This window comes from Lissotriton helveticus, chromosome 3_1 (genome assembly GCF_964261635.1).
Source record: "Lissotriton helveticus chromosome 3_1, aLisHel1.1, whole genome shotgun sequence".
Taxonomy (NCBI): Eukaryota; Metazoa; Chordata; class Amphibia; order Caudata; family Salamandridae; genus Lissotriton; species Lissotriton helveticus.
This window is the reverse complement of record NC_136061.1, coordinates 494946696-494966546: the sequence shown is the minus strand read 5'-3', so window position 1 is coordinate 494966546 and position 19851 is coordinate 494946696. Positions and strand designations below refer to the sequence as shown.

The 19851-nt window shown below is 43.4% G+C and overlaps 1 protein-coding gene across 6 annotated transcripts in view; it reads left to right on the top strand.

Annotated features, from left to right (window-relative positions):
- The window catches only part of PMS1 (PMS1 homolog 1, mismatch repair system component), an 851578-nt gene that overhangs the window by 307530 nt on the left and 524197 nt on the right, over window positions 1-19851 (top strand). For all 6 annotated transcript variants that reach the window (XR_013608658.1, XM_078680380.1, XM_078680384.1 and 3 more), the window contains one exon: window positions 5657-5779. Coding sequence is in view for 5 of the 6 variants with exons in the window: in XM_078680380.1 (XP_078536506.1) it covers window positions 5657-5779 (123 nt within the window). In the remaining variant the exon portion in view is untranslated. The remainder of the gene's footprint in view (window positions 1-5656; window positions 5780-19851) is intronic.

The following is a 19851-nucleotide window of genomic DNA, read 5'->3' as shown; positions in this document are numbered from 1 at the left end:
TACAGTGAGACCGATGTAAAACCACAGAAACAATTATACAATACAAAGCGCAATGAGTGTAGGCCAGTGAGAGAAAATAAAAAACAAGCGCTGTGCAGGCAAAAGGTTAAAAAACAAAGTTCCACAAAGCGGATGAAAACAGTACTTTTGCCATGGCAGACTGATGAGGGAAACACACAGGGAAAACAGGATATAGTATGTTACAGCTAATAGAAACAGAGAAAAAGTAAATGGCAAGCACACCTTTCAATGAAAAGTGAGGGTGGGATGTAAGACCTTTTTAAGATTTATATTAAATACAATAGATTTCACAATCACAGCGCAAAAGCTGTGCAGGTCAAACCCAAAGAGTGAAGTGCCATTGAAAAACCGTTCCAGGTTGACATAGAGATAAGTGGGCTTTCAGGCTGATTGCAATAGGAGAGAGGTTGGATACACCAAGTGGGCTCAAGCTCCAGTGGGACAAGGTTAGATTTTGTAGACATCAGGTTTACTTCATGGCTGCAATGCCTCAATCCACGTTTTTGGCTTTGGATTTTGTCTCTTTTTTGGTCATCAAATTCCTCCAGCATGGCAAGGCTGGAAGCTGTACCCGGGCAGGGCTCAATGAGGCCGAATGCCTTTCCTGCAAGGTCTCGCTGAAACTGTTTACAACCCAAGTGATACTGGATGTCTTGCCCACCTTGGCTGCAACATCCCAGGGAAAGCCTCAGCACCTTGTCTCAGTCCTCTAGATGTAGAATAATGACTAAGTCACACTTTTCTCCATCTGCTGGAAAAGTTCTTTCTGGTCAGTCATATAGCCCAGAGGTCCACAGAGCAGGCTACTAGGCACTAGATTTCTCTCCAGACAGGGCTCCTGCTGGATTCTGTCCTCTGTGATCAATTATGCCCTCTTGGAGTAAAGAGTTATTCGGATGTTGTATGCCAGGAGCAAACGGAAGACCAACCGTTTGATCATTGCAGAGGAGTTCAGGTCCCTCGTTGCCAGCAGGAATCCGGTATCTGAGTCCTCTTCTTCCAGCAGAAGTCAGGAGTTTTCTTTCTCCCCACAGTACTCCAGAACTATTTTGAGAAAATGCACTATCCAGTGATTAGATAATTTTTCTTTCCCAATACCTACACTGTTCCCCTACTGGCCATCTCCTTTTGTAGTGCTTCCTCTTTGCTCTATTGTAAAAATTCATAAAATCCAAGACGGCTGAACCCTTTTTCATCCTGGAAGAGCTCCAAGCTAACCTCTATTCACTCCCTATCCTTCCCTATGCTGGGTCAGAAGTCTCAGAAGGCAAAGTGTCTCCGCGGGTCCTAGGAATGAATGACAGCAGAAGATCTGGTCAGCCACTTTTGGATTTAACAGCTCAAAAGAAATAGTGTTTAGTGTATCCTTTATTCCCTCAGTTGTCCCGTATTGCTCTCAGCAAGTTTATACATACTAAGGGGCTCATTAGGATGGCGGACGTACCTTCGTCCGTCTGCCACCCCAGAGGACGAGGGACCGTCCGCAGGGGCAGTGGCGGTCCCTCCGTGCTAATTAGGATGTGACCGCCACCCTGGCGGTCACATCCTGTATTTTTAACATTGCGGCGGGTGCTGCTTGAAGCAGCACACGCCGCAATGTAAAAAAAACATGTTTTCCTTTGCGTGCACGAAGCTGCAGGCACCGCGTGGTGTCTGCCGCTTCGTGCATGCAAAGGCAGGGGGGTGCCATAGGTGCACCCCCCTTCACCCCTGGGGGCCCGCAACGGGCCCCCAAAGAAAAGTCCGTATGCCTTTGCACGGCGGAAATGCCGCTGTGTAAAGGCATAGCACCGCTGACATCCTAATATGGCTGGCGATGTCTGATAGACACCGCCAGCCATGTTAGAGCTTTTCCGCCGCGGACGGAAGGCGACCGCGGCGGAAAAGCGGCGGACGGAAAAAAGATCCCCCAGCCATCCTAATCTGGCGAGGGGTCTTTTTTCAGTCCGCAGCGGTTAATCCGCATCCTTCGGGCCGGCGGAAGCCACCGCCGGCCCGCAGGATGCGGATTAACCGCGATCCTAATGTGCCCCTAAGTGGCTACTTTTTGACAACATCGGTCTTCCGGTCCTGAAAGCCAGGCTATTGTCCTCCTGCAGGGAGAGTCGTCGGCTCCAGCAAGGATTCATATTGGCCTTTGAAGGCTTGATGAGTGATAGAACTGGTTTTAAGCCAGTTTTGATACAGGTAGTGCATAGTATATCTTTTTTAAAGTTACTTTTCCATAAGATGTAGCAAAATTCTCATTTCTCCATTAAATCCGATTTTGAAAACTAAGTAGAAAATAACTTTGAATTCAGTTTCTTCAATTTTTCCCAAGCAGAGCATTAAATAAATATTTTAATCACACTGTGGTCTCTCTTAATGAAAGTGTAGCTGAACCTTCACTGTTGTCTTCATCCTCTGCAAGGGTATCTATTTCAAATATATGGTCCGCTACATTTTCCTATATTAGACATCCTGCCATGTAGACTTCCAAGAAATACAGTCCTTATTCTAGTTAAAGATTGGGAACAAAAGAATCCGGGACGGAAAGCAGAAAATGCAGATTTCACCCAAGTTGCTGCAGTATGTAACACACCTGTTCACATATGGAAAATCTGATGGCCATTGAAGGGCACCTCTTTCCAACCATTATATTGGTTACGCCATACAGGTCCGGGATTGATAAAGAAGAATTCTTTATAAGCTTTTGATTGACTTGTTCGTGCCCTGCAACTGTAGATCAATGCATTTGTTCTTGGAAATTTGGCTTTTCATTATGTGTTAAATACAACACGAATAATAGGGCAGCTCTCTTATAACCAGAAAGAGAGAGGCATCCAATCTGCCTTGCTATGATATCCAGTAGGGCAGTTGATGACCAATGCTCTTAGGCCAATCCTCTACACACTCAAACTTCTTATACTGTGGATTGCTACAGTTACTCTCCTTACGATGGGTTGTACCTGTAGTTACACACCTGGACCCTGCACTCCCAAGAGGAGGCAAGTGCACTACTGCACCTTTAAATAACACGTTAAACAGCACTCCCGAAAGACGAGGTGATAAAACAAAACCCTGCACTTTCTTAAGGCGAGGCAAGAAGACAAATTCAGGTCCATTTAAAGTGACACACACATGTTTATTAATTCAATATTTATTTGAAGTCTGGTTTTTATTTCACCCCCGAAGTAGGGAGTACGCAAAAAAGTGACATATACACGGCGATAAGCCTACAACCCTACAAGGGCCGGCCGCGTCAGAGGAAATGCAGTAATATAACATGGGAATTGTGTTTATTTCTTAACATTATACACAGCGTTCCGCCTACAACCCAATAGGGCCGGCCGCGTCTGTAAGATAAAAAAAAACCTTCTGTCATACCGAAAAGTCACTGCCAACAATAACCTGGCCTCTAGGGCCGAGTGTAGACCAGGAACTAGAACTAATAGAACTACCGGACCAGAGCGGTCCAAACTACAACCAGGTGCCTAGAAAAAGGCAACAGAACAGAGAGGGTAACAGAAGAGAAGAAAAGGAAAGAATCAGGAAAGAGGAGAGAAAGGGCCTAGAGAACAGTGAAGGGACCAGAGTGGAAAGCGTCCTCACAGGTCTCGCAAATAACAGGAGCGCACGCCATGTGCCACAGTACGGACTCAAGGGCTATTATACCACAGGCCTGCGTGAGATAGGAGGAAGTACAGCGTCGTCCATTAAATGCAGCACCCTAAGTTTAGGGGGCATGTTTCGCGCATGTTCTATTTTGCACAAATAGGTCACTAGAGGTTGCCATACCGCCTTGAAGCGTGTATTACGAGACTGCAATCTAGCTGAGAGTAACTCCATGGTAATGACATGCCAGAGTCTCACAAACCACGCAGCCTCCGCCTTCTTCCAGTACAAGGCAATAAGTAGTCTGGCAGCGCCCAACATTTGTAGCGCTATGGTCCAATCACTCCGGGTCAGTGCTAACAGATTTGCAGGTTTGACTCCCAGTAACAGTGTACTAGCGGCATCAGGCAGAGGAAACCCCAGGACCCCCTTAATGTGACTCAGGACCTCCTTCCAGAAGACGGTTATCAATGGGCAGGTCCACCAGATATGTAGAAAGTCCCCAGGCGCAGCTTGACACCTCCAGCAGTCAGGAGAAGAGGTTGGGAACATTTTATGTAATCGCTGGGGCGTGTACTACCACTGGGTCACCATTTTTTATGCGTTTTCTTGTTGCGGTATACTACGATATACTTTAGGTATATCCCGCCACAGACGGAGCCACTGAGCTGATGTAATATCGGCCCCTAACATAGTGTGCCACCGTTGTTGATAGGCCTGTGAAGGCGGCACCCCCTACTACTCCTTTTAGTCCTACTGTAAAAACCTGTTGCCAACCTTTGCCCCTACCCATACTATAAACGTAAAGGTCCTTACTCTTACCTACCCCTGAACCCTAAAAATCCCTTGCCACCTTTTACTCTTACCCATCCGTTAAACCTAAATACGCCATTCCATCCTTTATTCCTACATTTCCCGTCAAACCTAAAAAAACGCTATTATCCCTGACCCCTACCTTTTCCTTATACCTAAAACCCCTTACTACCCCATCCGTCCCAGAACATTAAAAACACTATGTTACCCATTACTCCTACCCACCCATAATACCTAGTTTTTTTACAGACATACGTGAATTTTAATATATGCGTGTGCATGTGTATATAAGTGTTTGTACATATCTGAACAATGCCATTTAGTAAAACACAACTTATTGATGTGGTAAAGTACCACGCTGTAAAGGTATCTTTGCAGTAGACTGCATGGTCAAGGTTTTATGCAGTAAAAGATGTGTTAAAAAAGTGATATGTCCTAGTTTCCAGGGGTTAACTAAGTTCTGCATTCCTTTTCTGAAGTGTTCATTGGTCTGAATTGGTACCACGATGTTTACTGTTCAAATGAATGTAAGGGTACTAACGCACCCCTTTCTTTATTTTAACAAAACGCAAAGTCACAATCATCTGCCTCCGGCTTTTAGTGATCTAGCTGGAGCACCTAGGAGGTCTGCTGTTCATTTCAGTGTCTGAATACATTTTGTATTCCTAGAGAATCTAATCGAGAAAAGGAACCATAATTACTAGAGCACCGCAGTATATTTTTTTTAACAAGTCTTTGACAAGGCCAGTAGGTTGCGCCTTTAAGGTGTGGATGCAGACCTCTTGGCTTTGCCAAGGGTTAGTTGCATTAACGTGTTGTGGACGCAAAAGCATTAGAAGATGGCTTTTCGTGCCTGCAGAAGCACGGACTGCAATCTTGGAATGTTTTTGGTGAAAGTACACCCAAAAATACTGGCTGCCCTGCGGAAGCACACATGCATGGGCTCCTGCTGCCTTGCCATGATTTCACTAGTCGACCAAATGAGGTACCGGCAGGGGAAAAGACATAACATTAATTCACAAAGAGGCTTGACGGGCCTTTAATACATTATCAAATCTGTATGGCATAGGGGCGATGCCATAGCCCTAAATTGATTATATCCCTTTTGCATACATTGGTCACTGGCTTCAAACATAGGAATCATGCGCTGCAGTTTATAAATGCAAGAATGAGTGAACACGATGTGCGATGCTTATCTCTGAACAAACTCTCTTTCTCATGAATCTAGGTCTCCATCAGTGGATTTCTTCCAAGTCCGGATTCAGAGTATAGTTTGACAAGTCTTTCAAATCCAGAAAGGAGTTTCATTTTCATAAATCGTCGACCTGTCTGTCAGAAAGATATACTAAAGGTAAATTATTTAATTGTGTATCTTAGACTTATTAAACAACGTTGTATCATTGTGATTTTTAAATCACCTAGGAACAGTTGTTGTTTGCTGCTTTTCATTAACATAGCAGACTCCTCAGATTGATGCGGTTTAAACCATCACCAGTTTGGTAGAGAAAGCAAACTCAGACGTGCTTTTATGTATAAACAAGCCGCTTTATTTGGAGCAAGCTTAGTGTGTAAAGAAAACATCCTTTGGCTTCTTGCCACACAAACGAAAGATTCCCTAAACAATGAACTAAAAAATAACCAACTAACCCATCCCTCCTCTCTTAAACAGTGTCCTCGCCCCTTTACATTTCCCTGTTTCACCACCTCTGTACTATACCCGTCTTTATGCCTCCCTTAGACTCCTTTGGCGTACTCACCTGGCCCCCTTTGCTTTTTGCAAATGGCAGGCTTGCCCACCCATTGACCAAGCCTGCCATTTTTCCATTCACTCCTTGCCTCAACATTCTCTTGGACTCTTCCCCAACACTTGAGTCTTCAAAGCCCTCATTATTCCCTCTAAGTATTGTTCCATCCCCAGAGGCGATAAGTGCACCCTGTCCTTCTGAAACAATACTAAGTTCTCATAAACTATTTCTGGGTGTTTCAACACTTCAGAATTGCGCTCTACAAAAACCCAAAACTTCCCTGTTGACTTCTCTCCTGGCTTTTTTGATGATTGCCGGGTAAACCGCCTCCAGCCAAATCCTTCTTAGTAGCAACTTGGTTCATCGTATCTGACCTCTGATTACCATTCCTTCACTGTTATCATATCTTTCCTTTTCATTTTCAAACGCTCATAATCTGCCAAGAATCATTCTCATCCATATGTTAACTCATTCCGCAGTCCCCACAGCTCCTTAATTTCCAGTAACCCTGATATAAACCCTGATATCAACTGCTCTCATCTCTCCCTCCTCTTGCAAACTGTCTCCCTTCTGACTACTCCCAGTCGACTCCTAATCGTACTCCTTGCTGTAGATGTTCTGATTGCACTCCAGCCCAATATATCATGGAGTTTCCACATATCCATATTTCCTACTTATGACCTCCTATCTGTTGCCCCCTGTCAAGTGGGACAAAAGAACTTATATCCCATTATCTTGAAAGTCTCAGATAACCCCACTTGTCTTGAAAAGCTATACCCTCCATTTTTTCAGCTATGGTAATTGGAGAGCATCCCTTCTCTAGCAAAGCTACAACATAGCGACTGGGTCTTCTTGTCCTAGTCTGACCCCATCTGATCCCTGTCTCTTTGTTGTGCTCCAGGTTGCAAAAAATAAAGCCATACAGTTCAATATGTCCTCTGTGTTGACTCTGCCAGTAAGTGCCCCAACGGACTTCTTGATCTTACCCAAGTTCCCACATGTCTTCTGGGACTGTTGTTGCTGTGGTATCTGCTCCCAGGACCAGATCACAGAACCTCTCCCGCTGTGAACAAGACAGAGCATCAGCTGATCTATTTGGTTTGCCAATCCTGGAATATGTTTTTCTCTGAAAAGAATGTTCCATTGCAAACACAGTAAATCAAAAGCTCTCAGTAAACAAGTGCCTGTCTATCCTTCGTTGTTTTGTTGGATTATGACATGCACTGTTAACTCATTTTGTATATGAAACATTACCCTTTTCCTTGACAGTTCTTTTCCCCATAATCTTACTGCCACCAATGCTAGCAAAAAAAACGGAAAGCAATGCTTTCACTCTTATACCCCTATTTCTCTGGCCAGCCTTACACCATTGTCTTTTCCAGTACATCCCAACCTCCCCTTTTCCAGACGAGTCAGAATATATTTTATATTTCCATTGACCAGTTAAGCCAATTATCAAGCCGCCACCCTATTATATTGAAATTGCATTTATTTAGCATTGACTATCCCTGAGGAGACGTCTAAGTGCTTTTCAGCGAGTAGCATGCCGTTCCAGAACCCAAAAGGGATTAGTGGTGAATCAGTATAGGGAGATATGAATTTAATTTGAGCAATGGACTTGTGAGTTTGTTCTTTGGATTCAAAATGGATAGTGGACAAATAGGAAAGGGAAAGGTGTGCATTCATATAGCACTTGCTAATCTCGATGAGGTGTCGAAGCGCTTTTAGGCAGCTGGCACTCTACTCCAGAACCCAAACAGGATTAGTGGGGAATTATTATAGATAAATATTCAATTAATTTGAGCGGTGAACATGTGAGTCTGTTGATTGGATTGAATAGGATAGTGGACGGATAGAACATGGAAGGATCTAAAAAGTTTTTGTGGAGATCCTAGTAGTAGGAGGAAGTTTGGGATGATTAATGGGGATGTGGAAAGGGAAAAGTCAAAGGGAAGGGTTTAGAAAGACTTGTTTGGGAGAACTTAATAATAAAAGAGGTTTGCGATGATGCAAGGAGGAGCAGAGGAGGAAAGATTCTAGAAAGGGTTATTTTGGGAATCATTGTAGTAGAATGGGGTTTGGGATGAGTCAGAGAGTGGAGGTGGAGGATATATTGAGAGAGGTATAGGGTGAGATATAGGGTAGCACATTGGAAATGCTGAATTAGAAGTATAGTCATAAATATGAAGATACATAAGTACATGGAAGGTATAAATGTATAAGGAAGGTCATATATGTAGAGATAAGTTGTATCTAATGAACTCAGACTTTCAAGTGTTGCTGTACTATAGGTAGATTTGTTTTTATAATGACATTTTTTTTGTAGATAAATAGTTATGATAAAAATGTACTTATTTATGCAATGATATATGTTAAACTTAGAATAATATGACCATAAGTAATATGTCCATTTGTTAAGCAAAACTAATGAATAACTATATATTTGTAAACGTAATTACTAAACATGTTCATGCAAAGTAATACACATACCTAGGTACACATATGTAGCCCAAATAAATGCTTATATGGACAGGGAAATGCTGTATATTTATATGTGAGTACGGTGGTTATGTGGGGAAGAGCCAACTCTTGAGTAGTCTTCTAAAGAAAAGGTAGTTATCAGTGGATCTTATGTTTGGGTGTAAAGTATTCCTTAAGCAGCTTGAACAGGGAAGGGTCTGCCACCTATGTTTTTTTTTCTTGTATGGTGGGCTTTTGTGGCGAGGTGCCAATCTAGAGCAGATATTCCTTTGTTGAATGTATTTGATGATTTTATTCCTGAAGAACGGTCCTGTTCTATGTATCGCTTTGTGGGTGATACGAAGCAGCTTGAATGTGGATCTTCCGGTAACCAATGTAGGTCCTTCAATGCAGGGGAGGTGTGGGCTTGTGGCTTTATATGTAACAGTAGTCTGGCAGCAGAGTTTTGAATCCATTGTACACTTTTCATAGTTGTTAAAGATGATTCATGGTAGAGGCTATTAGCATAATCTAGTTTAGACAGAACAAGAGGCATAGTAGCCTGGGCCTTGTGTGTAAATCTCAGGTGGCGAGTTTTTATAGAAATGAAGCTTGATCTTGCTAGTTTGTCCACTTGGGCATTAATTGATTGCTTGGCGTCCGTGGTAATTTCGAGATTTCTTACTCCTTTAGGTATCTTAGGTGGTGTTCCCAGATTGTCAGGCGGTGAGTGGTTCATAATTGTTCCAGTCTCCACATGCGAGTATTTATGTTTTGGAAGCGTTCAATTTGAGATGGCTTCATATTATCCACTGATCATCGGCTTTGAGGCAGCTGACAAATTGTGAGTTTCCAATGTCTTTTGAGCTTTCCAGTTTAAGGAGTATTTGTGTGTCTTCAGCATAGTTATAGCATCTGAGGTGAAATTAATTCATCAGTGCTGGTAATAACTTCATGGAGATGTTGAAAAGCATGGGTGAGATGATAGAGCCATGAGGGACCCCTGCTTTTGTGAAGTACAGTTTGTATGATAAAGGGGAGTACTGGTGACAATAGTTCTCTTTTGAAAGTAGGATGTGATCAGCTAAGAGCAGTTCCTTGTATGTCAGCTTCATAGAGTCTTTGTATTGGTTGTATGTCGGAACAACGAGTTCCTTTGAACGCCTACCTGAACAACGCGGTCTCTATTACGACCGTGTCTTAACCACGACTAGCTTTACCACGCATTTCTTTACCATGATTTTTCATAGTAAAGGCATGCAGCTATCCGTGGCTGAGTTTACCACCCCTATCCTTCTTGCCCTGAGCCCTAAATACACCCCCAGCCTCTTTAAAACTATCCAGAACCGCCACTCCCTAAAAACTAATCTGAACCCCTCCCACCCCCTAAAAACTAACCCGAAACCCCACCCCTAAAAACGAACTCCTCCCACCCACTAAAAACTAACCCAAATCCCCCACCCTCTAAAAACTAGCTCAAACCCCTCCCACCCCCAAAAACTAACCCGAACTCCCACCCTCTAAAAAAAATAACTCAAACCCCTCCCACCTCCTAAAAACGAACCCAAGTCCCCCACCCTCTAAAAACTAACTTGAACCCCTCCCACCCCTAAAAACTAACATGAACCCTCCCACACCCTAAAAATAACCCCTTAAAACTACCCCAAGTCCCCCAACCCCCTAAAAACTACCCAGAATCCCCCACCCCCTAACAACTAACCAGAACCCCCACCCCCTAAAAACAAATTTGAACCCCCACCCCTAAAAACTAAATCTAACCCCCCACCCCTCCTAACCCCAAAAAACTAACACAAACCCCACCTCCCTCCACCCCGACCCCCTATTATCTGTTCCTGTCCTACGCTCCTCTGAACTCCGCCCAGCCCAAACTTTCAGAGTCCCTAAAGCCCTCATTAATCCCTCCAAGACCGACTTAGCCTTAACCACGCACTGGGGCATGTATCTCGAATGCGCCTCCTTGGGCCTGCTGCTCTGGTTGTGCCAACCATGGAGGTAGCTCTTTGATTGTGCCGCAGGTTTGCCCTAGGTGGACCTGTGTGCCTGGTTACTGTTATTCGGTTTGGCATTTATGGAGCTACATGCCAAGTTTCTGCATGTTTCCTGCACTATTGGAGTTCTCCCTGGTGACAGGGTACTGTGCTGGGAAGAGATTGGGTGAAGGTGTGTGTATGTGTCATCTGCAAGAGTCGTGAATGACACCGGATGGTGTTTTTAGTACAATGGGACCTGCTTCTCACATTGGAGTAGCATGAGGGGGTGTAGGGAAAGTCTGTAAATCATTATTTCCTACGGGCAGAATAGTAACAGTATAGTTGTTTGTATCGATGAGTTCGGAATGACGAATTCTCTCCGGTAGTGGGTGGGGGCTCTATATTACAGTGCTGAAAATATCACTTTGGGAAAGTGAGTATTTAGATGCTCGGGCTCGGTGTACCTGGCAGCCTGTCTCCTAATTCACAACTAGGTGCTAGGGGGGCAGCCACATCTGTGCATTCCTGATGGAGGGCCATAAACGATGGGTTCACAGGAAACTGCAGATCTCTGACTCTAAGGGACTTTTCTAGGATGGTTAGGTGGGGTGGAATTGGCACCAGCATTCCAAAAGCAGCGTTGTGGCCCCACTAACATTTTTTATCAAACCTCCCAGGGTAGGATGGCAGACGGGGCAAAATTTTGAGAGGGCAGGTGCATTTCAAAGGTAGCCTTCTGAACTGATCTTATCTTGAATGGCCATGGTGCATATAATTACTGGGTCTGCAGCCTCCAAAAGTAGAGACACTTAGGCATTTGGAACCAAACTACGCTGGTTCGATACTGGGACCTTGACACGAGAAATCATTAGGGCAGGATGGACTGCAACTAGACTATTCACAGACATGTGGTGGCTTGGAGCTCCAAGAAGGGGACTATCACTTAGTGGATGTTGCCTGGACATTGCTGTCTTGCAGCTAAGTGCTAGCCTCCTGTCTGTGAGATCCCAGGGACACAAAGAATCTGACTGTCTCCGCAAGATCGTAAGTACCTTGGTACACTGGGTGTGGTGTAGACAGATGGAAGTGATTGTGGTCTGAATAAGGACTGTCCTGACATAGACCATCATCTTGCTGTGCAAGGGGAGTGTGTGTGTGAGATCAGCAGCCATATGAGGTACCAAGATGTGAGGAGTTCGAGGAGTGCGGGGGAAGCTTGCAGAGTCCGAGGGGACATGTGTTTTCAACCAGGGGTCTTGTGCTTGCTTGGGCTATAGAGCGTGTGGTGTCTGAGGGGTATTGGGGGAACGTGAGCTGGGAGCTGAAACTGTATCCTGCATCCAGATTGGGAGGACGACAGTACCTGACTTCGTGGGCTCCGTCCAAGGTCATTGGCTCCCTCTCTCTGGACCCACGCCACAGGATTGTTGGTTTTTTAAATCACAGTGATGGGACCCGAAGGGTTTTGTGCACCTTGTGGGCAACTGCAGCTGGCTGTCGGGGTCTGCGGCCACACCTCCGCTTGAGGGGAAAGCATTTCTCCTGACTTGGGAGAATGCAAGCTTCCTGGGTCACAACCTTTTGTCTATAGGGAATATCGATCCCGCCCTCATGCAGGTGCCATCGCGCATCTCGAGGTCTACTCATGATATGCAAAAAACTAAGTTCTGGTCTCTTTCTTTGTGTGTTCGGACTGTCTAGTCCACAGGGCTCCAGCCGGGGCAATGTGTGTCGTTGGCTGGTATAGTTGAAGACTGAGGGGATGAGTCACGAAGAGAAGTCCAATATCTGTGACTGTTTAACCTTTCTGATAATGGGAAAGTCTGACAATTACATATAACTGCAGAGTGTGTATATACAATGTGTGCTTAGATATGATTTCACTAGAAAAGTTTGACAATTATGTATAACTGTAAAGTGTATATACAATGTGTATCTCATTTTGATTTCAGTGTGTGCATTTGTGTAAAATACAAAAACAAATGTTTTTCAACATATGATGTGGAGTCTTTTTGTAGCGTACGCAGTGTGTTGTGAGGGGGTTGCCTACACTTCACACTCGAGTCCTGAGGATAAGCCATACTGCCTGGTGCCAAGCTGCCAGAGGGTGAACACAGGTTATCGAACAAGTGCATTGTACTTATCCTATTTGGGACAGTGGATTATGACTTGGGGCGATGCGTCTTATCCAGAAACTACTGAGTCTAACAGTGGTTGTTAACGTCTTGATTGGGAAAACATACTTGTTGTGTGATCTACATGGCTTTTTTTAAATTGTATTTTATTAGACTAGATGTACTTGCTTATTCTGATTCTGGATACTTGAGCACTGCTAATCTGTTCCTACTGCATGGGATATGACCCTTTAACATGGAGTAAGATTATCATATTTTACTTTTAAGATACGCTTTAAAAAAATGCAGCAGTAAAATGACACAGGAAGTTCAACAGTGGTGTAAAAGCTAAAATTCCCATATGGGATGCAGTGTAAATTTACACCACTCATGAGAGTGACTTTTAAAGTCTATCCTAAGAACTGCCATTGCAGCACTGAGCTCCTGTGGTTAAAGCTGGTGCCCCATCCCTCTTTGAGGGCCACAGGGCATGCAGAGGCTACTGGGCCCAACCACGGGGGTTGATGACTTTTACTCCTGATGTCCTGGGGGCCTAGCTAATGTGGGTCCTGAGCAACTGAGCCAAATACCTCTTCTACACTTGATTTCCAGTGGTAACTGTGGTAGAGCACTTAAGACTCCCTCGGAGGGATGTAGATACAGGTGAGCGAACGCGACTCATAAATCAAAGTGTAAACAGTATGAGCAATAAATCAATATCCAGCCTAATATTTTTTTATTTCTAACTACACATACAAAGGTGTGTAACTCAAAAGCAATAACACAATCCCCCTGAGGCCAGGGCTCTGGCAGTTGTCATGCAAATCCCTCTCCCAATCTCCTTCATATAACAGGTTTGTGGTCATTCTCTATTCACTCATAGCCGCATCCAGGGAATGCAAACTATTAGGCTATACTGAAGAGTTCTCCCTTTAACTCTTAAATAATGAGTCAACAGTGTCTATGGTGCTGCAGCACCATTATCAGCAAGTCCCCCCGGGCCCAAAAGGCCCAGTTCCAGTCTTACCTGCTCTGGCAGTATGGCAGTGTTCATCAGTGCAGCAAGTACCCTCTCCACAGGTGCCCACGAATCAGTCTCCTGTATGGCGAATTTGAGCCGCTCGCAATTGACACAGTAGCACCCAGTAGTGCAGTCTCTCTCTGTAAAGCAGCACTGATCAGAGCTGTTCCCATTTGGTAGACAGAAAGGAAGGTTGCTCTCCTAGCCTTGAAGCGGGAAGTAGGTTGCTGGTTATTATCTAGCTCCTGACCGGAGCTCAAACGGGGGTACGACTTCCTCTGCAGCATCTCTATGAACCTTGGGGACTTGGTCAGGTGCAGATCACAGCATGCAAGCTCAAATCGCTGGTCACAGTAGCCTCCTCTGGTTCGTGCAACAACCTGAACTTTAGGCCAAAGTGTTCCGGGCACTGACTCTCCTGATACGATCACCCTTACAATGGCATCCCATCACCCTCACTATGGCATCCCATCCTTGAATATATGGGTTCTCTGATTTTGGGAACCGCAGTCTGAGCTTCTGGACCAAAATCGGTTCATCGGTGATCGCCCCTGGCATACTGGGCCACTATGGTGCAGCAACGTGGCCCGAAGCTTCCTCCACAATGCTTCCAATACAGCTCAGAACAAGGCAGCACTCTCCAGGCAAATGATGGTCGCAGAGCCGATATCGCACACGGACAACAGCCCGTTCAGTCCACAGCCTCACATCTCGCTCAGGGAATCCTCATGCAGGGCTTCTCAATGGAATATGCTCCCTCAAACGCTCTCCTGTGCCTCACAGGGCACATTGATCTAGGCAAGTAGGCAGGCAATGGTGCTCCAGGGCAGGTGATCTCGGTGTCTTGGGTGATGTCCCCTAAACCAGCACAGAGACTAGCAGGCCATGGCACCCAGTCCTGGTCACATGCAGATGCCTTGCAGAGCTTCCCCTTCTCACACAGCCAGTACCGGTGCTTGGCAGATGACAAATGTTTGGGACTCATCGTCCCCTTCTTATAATCCTTTTCCAGACAACAAATATGAATTATGGTCCGAGTCTTTGAAGTTTTATGATGGGGTTCTGCTTCTTTTGAAGAAGACACTTCTCCCTTCTTTCCTACTGAAAGATGTGTGTCACAGCAGCCATGATTCAGAAGCTGATTGACTCGCAACACAATTCATGGGAGTGACCAGAGTTACCACCTTGATGTCAATCACAGTGAGATGAGCGTTCAAAGGTTAATCCCCGGCTCTCAGCACTACTCTTTATGATTCCTTACCAACCCCATCTTCCTTCTTGAGATGTTTGTAGAAAAGGAAGGTGCACCAGAAATGAAGTCCGAATCATATGCTAAGGTCCTGTTCATTTTATTAGTAACAAAAGTAAAAATGGACCGTCAGCCAATGCGTTTCGTTCCTTCGACCAAAGTAGCTTCATCAGGGCTCAGACAATCATGTAGCTAGATATGATAATATCTGTGTTTTTGTAGCAGTCAAGAGGTTACCTACCCCATAATACGGATGAAATAAATCCAATCACGAAGATATAATCTGGGTCTTCTGTGTCCAAATGAAATTTGGCATACCTCCTATGCTCCGGGACACTTAAGACCCTAATTATATCTTCTTTATTAGATTTATTTGAACCGTGTTATGGGGTAACCTCTGCTACAAAAACACGGATATTATCATATCTAGCTATATGATCTTGCTACATGATTGTCTGAGCCCTGATGAAGTTCCTTTGGTTGAAGGAACGAAACGAGATGGGTGATGGCCGTTTTTACTTTTGTTAATATAAAATTAACTGATTGGACTCTAGCATATGTTTCGGACTTCATTTCTGGTGCACCTTCCTTTTCTACAAAGATTCCATCCTCTCTGGATTCCAGTGGCACTCAACGGCGGCGGGTGTCGGGAGCAGATGCACAGAACTCTAAATCGTTACCGACAGGGATTGATGTGCTGAACCATAAGTCAGCCGTTGAAAGAATTGTTGCTCTTGATGAGATATGTCCAGTCCCCTTACTTGTGATCTATCCCTGAATGAGCGAGCAATCTTTTAAAGTGTAAAGTGAGTCTCTACCTCTTCCCTCCAGTGTGTCTTACCCAGCTCACACGAATGCAGCAATATGCAAACCTATCTGGGGGAATTCCTCATGTCTTCACCAGGCAGGCCTGGGCTTCCCAAAATGGAACCAAGGGTTCTCCATATAATGTACCATTGCAGTCACGCTCCTTTAGTGCACATTCAAATCACACATTCAGTCCAGCATTGTTACTTCTATGCATTGTGCCCTTACATGTACCCAGGCATTCATTACACACACTCAATCTGTGCTCACCGTTTAGCACTGATGCTTTCCTCTGTTTAACCAGTGTGTTATTTACAAACACACACACTCGCCATGTGCGAGCTGCACAACCCTTCATGTATTTTGCTTCAAACAAGCACACACAACACCCAGCACATACTTTTAGCAGCACTACACCTGCCATGTCATGTATTCCTGACAGGCATACATACGCTCAGCACATGCCCTAATCTCACATGTACTGCACAGTACTGCTCTATCCTTGTCACTACTCCTGCGCTATGCAGCACTCCACATATACCTGATGTAAGCCAAGCAAGTTTACCACACAGCAGCTGAACTTTTAAAAGGTGAGTGAGCCTGAAGGCCTTACTGCAGTGACACAGGGTAAAAAGGTTCTGTTCAAAACTACTGATCATTAAACGGTATGCCACCACCACCACACTCAGGCTGCTTAAATTCTGGTGAAGGTGGTAGCACTATGGTTTGTCTGCCCCTCTCGGTTCAACAAGACCGCAGTCCTTGAGAAAGGCCTATGTCATGGCGTCAGCACATTATCTGTGTTCACCTAAAAAAACAGCATTATGCATCTACAAAGCAATACAGTTGTACACTCAGGGCAAGGGTACACGTCTTTTCCGTCCCAACAAGCCCAGGAAACATTTTTGGCTTGTTTAAAGAAATTCTATATTTGATATGAATTAAGTCATCCAAAAGTAGTGCCTTGTAGTCCATGAATTTCGGGTACGTAATGTCAAAGTGAGACAAACCTAATATTTGGATTAGTATTACAATGATGGAATACAAAAAGCTTCTTTTTTAAAATAGGTTTTCCTATGGTAAAAGTGTACTTGTGAATTTACACTCACTCTCCTTTGGAAATAACTACAGACGTTATCCATGCACTATATAAAGATTAACAAAAATGTAATTCGCTATTAAACATAAATGTTTGTAAAAGAGGCTCCGTCTGAAAGCCTGGAAAGGAGTTAAACCACATACGACTAGGCTTTTCCTACTCCAGGAACAGTGATTCGTGTTGGCGATGTATGAAAATGTGTTCCTGGGAGAAAACATTAGGCTTAGCTTACTGGTTGGAAATCCGGGATGACATAATTGTAAGCCATTAACTTACAAGAATCTTGAAACTTGGTACAGAGGAGTAGACAAGGCTAGAAGCCAATGTTTCACAGGATATTGGTGTATATGAGTCCTTTAAATGTTGTTTGTTCCAATCCGACGTGTCTCTGCTAAGAGTAAGAGTAACTTGGATTGAGAACCAGCCTGTTGTGTATGTATGCATGCACGCGTAAACGCTGGCGCATTCACTCTCTGTGACTCGCGCATATGTTTTCTTTCAAGTGTACATTCACTGTGCGTGACTCGCGCTTATGTTTCCTTTTGAGTATATCTCGTGATATGTTATTACTTGAATGTGCATGCCTCGCTACCCTGTACAGTTTGTTCATGTTGTATTCTATGCCTTAACTGTTACTGTCAAGTCAGTTATCGCTGACTACTTGGAGCCTTCAGTTGTATGCAGGGAGTGCTTCTTAATCTACTAATAAACTTACTTTTATCATCAAGATTTCTGTGGATATTTACACTACAATTTGGCGACGAGGATGGGATATTATTGGACCTTTTTAAGAAGCATTTCCTGGTTAATTCTACATTTTAACTCCCTTCTAAGAACACCGGAACATATCATTGAATAATTTTTAAGGATCTCCAGTACCTACAACGGAAACGAAAACTAACTATCCGAGGTTTGGAATCCATTTACCTTTCTTTTCTGCGTGTTGAAGTGCGTCTCTGCAACAGTTTTCCTTCGCGCTGGTGAATATCTCATCTATGCTACGCTTAGATGATTTTGGGCGGAAGCGATTACCGTACTTCCTTTGAGACGCTACTCTCCGTTAGCTGATTAATGAAAATAAAAGAGGTGACTTCATTTCTCTTTCCCGTCTGTATCCAAATACAGTTAAAAAACGGTGATATTCGGCTTAGTAACAACGGAGTGGAAATTGAAAAGCAGAAAAGCGGCTGTGATTAAAACAGAAAAGCTTTCGTATTCCGCTGGAATCGTTTGACTGTTTATTCAACAACCAAGTACTTTACTCTTCTCATTGGAATTAATTTTTAACAACCATTTATTTAATTGTTTATTTACAAGAGAGACAAGTTGTTGATACCGAGTGTAATTTAACTTTCTATTTCCACCATTATGTGTGCTCAAGGTTACACTCTTTCTCCACCACAAAGTTATTGGTCAGCTGGTAGCTCTCCTTGTATGCCTTGGATTGAATGGAAGGCTTATTTTTTAAATGATATTGAAACATTAGATGCCAATGGGAAAATGAAAGCTCCTGGAAAAAAAAGGTATTTTCTTACACTGTTTGGGACCTGAGGGGTTAAAAGCCTTCAATCAACTACCTACATCACAAGCAAGTGGTGATATGAATGTCTTTGATAAAGCTATATATGATTTTGATAAATACTGCTCTCCTAAAGTATGCATAGGAATTTCTAGGTATAATTTTTTTCAGAGGAAGCAGTTAAGTGAGGAATCTGTTGATAATTTTGTTTCTTCTCTAAAAACTCTGGCGTTAGATTGTAAATTTGGTAATTTACAGGAAGATCTCATCAGAGATCAGGTTGTTATGCACTCCAGTAATGACACTATACAAGAAAGGCTGTGGATAAATGGTGATGAAAACTTAGATTTTATAGTATCCATTGTAAGGAAAGCTGAACTTTCCTGCAGGAGTGCACAACAAGTTAAAGGCAAAGGTATTTCAGTTAGTAAAGATGTTATTTCAAAGATTAATCACAAGTATGATAATAAAAATAAGGACTTTTCTAAAAAGAAACAAATATTTCCCTCCAAAGGAAATTCTGAGGACTTCAAAGGTAACGTAAAGTGTTTTAGATGCAACAGCAAATCACACTTAGCAAATAACAAAATTTGTCCAGGTTTAAAACAGAAATGTTCAAATTGTGGCTTAATGGGGCACTTTACCTCTGCTTGCAGAAGGAGTAAAGTTAACCAAAAAGTGAAATGTATTGAATTAAGTGACAACAGTGATGATGAAGATTTCACAAATGACTCTAACAACTGTTCTTTTGTTCTGAACATAAAAGAATCCGTAATCCTGAATGTAAATGACACTACTATTAAGAAAAAGCCATTATGTGATATGGTTATTGGAGGTGTAAAGATCAACATGTATGCTGATTCTGGATCACCTTATTCTATAGTGTGTGAATCTGTTTGGAAAAAACTGTTTGTGCCAAGACTAAGTAGTCATTTAGAGAAAAGTGACATCAACCCTGAAGGGTATTCTGGTGGAAGGATAGATATTTTAGGGTTCAGAACCTTAGTTTTCAGATTTAAAAACAGAAAGTGTATTGCAAAATTATATGTCTCAAAGAAGGGTCCTTCAGTACTTAGCTGGTTTGACTGTGGTAAAATTGACATCGTACTAGACCCTAATAGTCCCAATCCTGTGATGTTAATTGATGAACAGAATGGAATATCTTCTCTAATGTTAAATAAGTTCCCAAATGTTTTTTCAAAAGGCATTGGGAAGTTAACCAACTTTAAACATGAAATTCGTTTAAAAGAAAAAAGCTAGAAATATCCCCTTTGCCGTTAGAGATGAAGTAAAAAATGAATTAGACGCTTTGGTGGAAGGGGGCATAATAGATAAAGTTGAATCGTCTGAATGGGTTTCGCCCATAGTGGTTGCTAGACGGACCAATGGCAAGGTAAGACTATGCATTGACCTTCGCC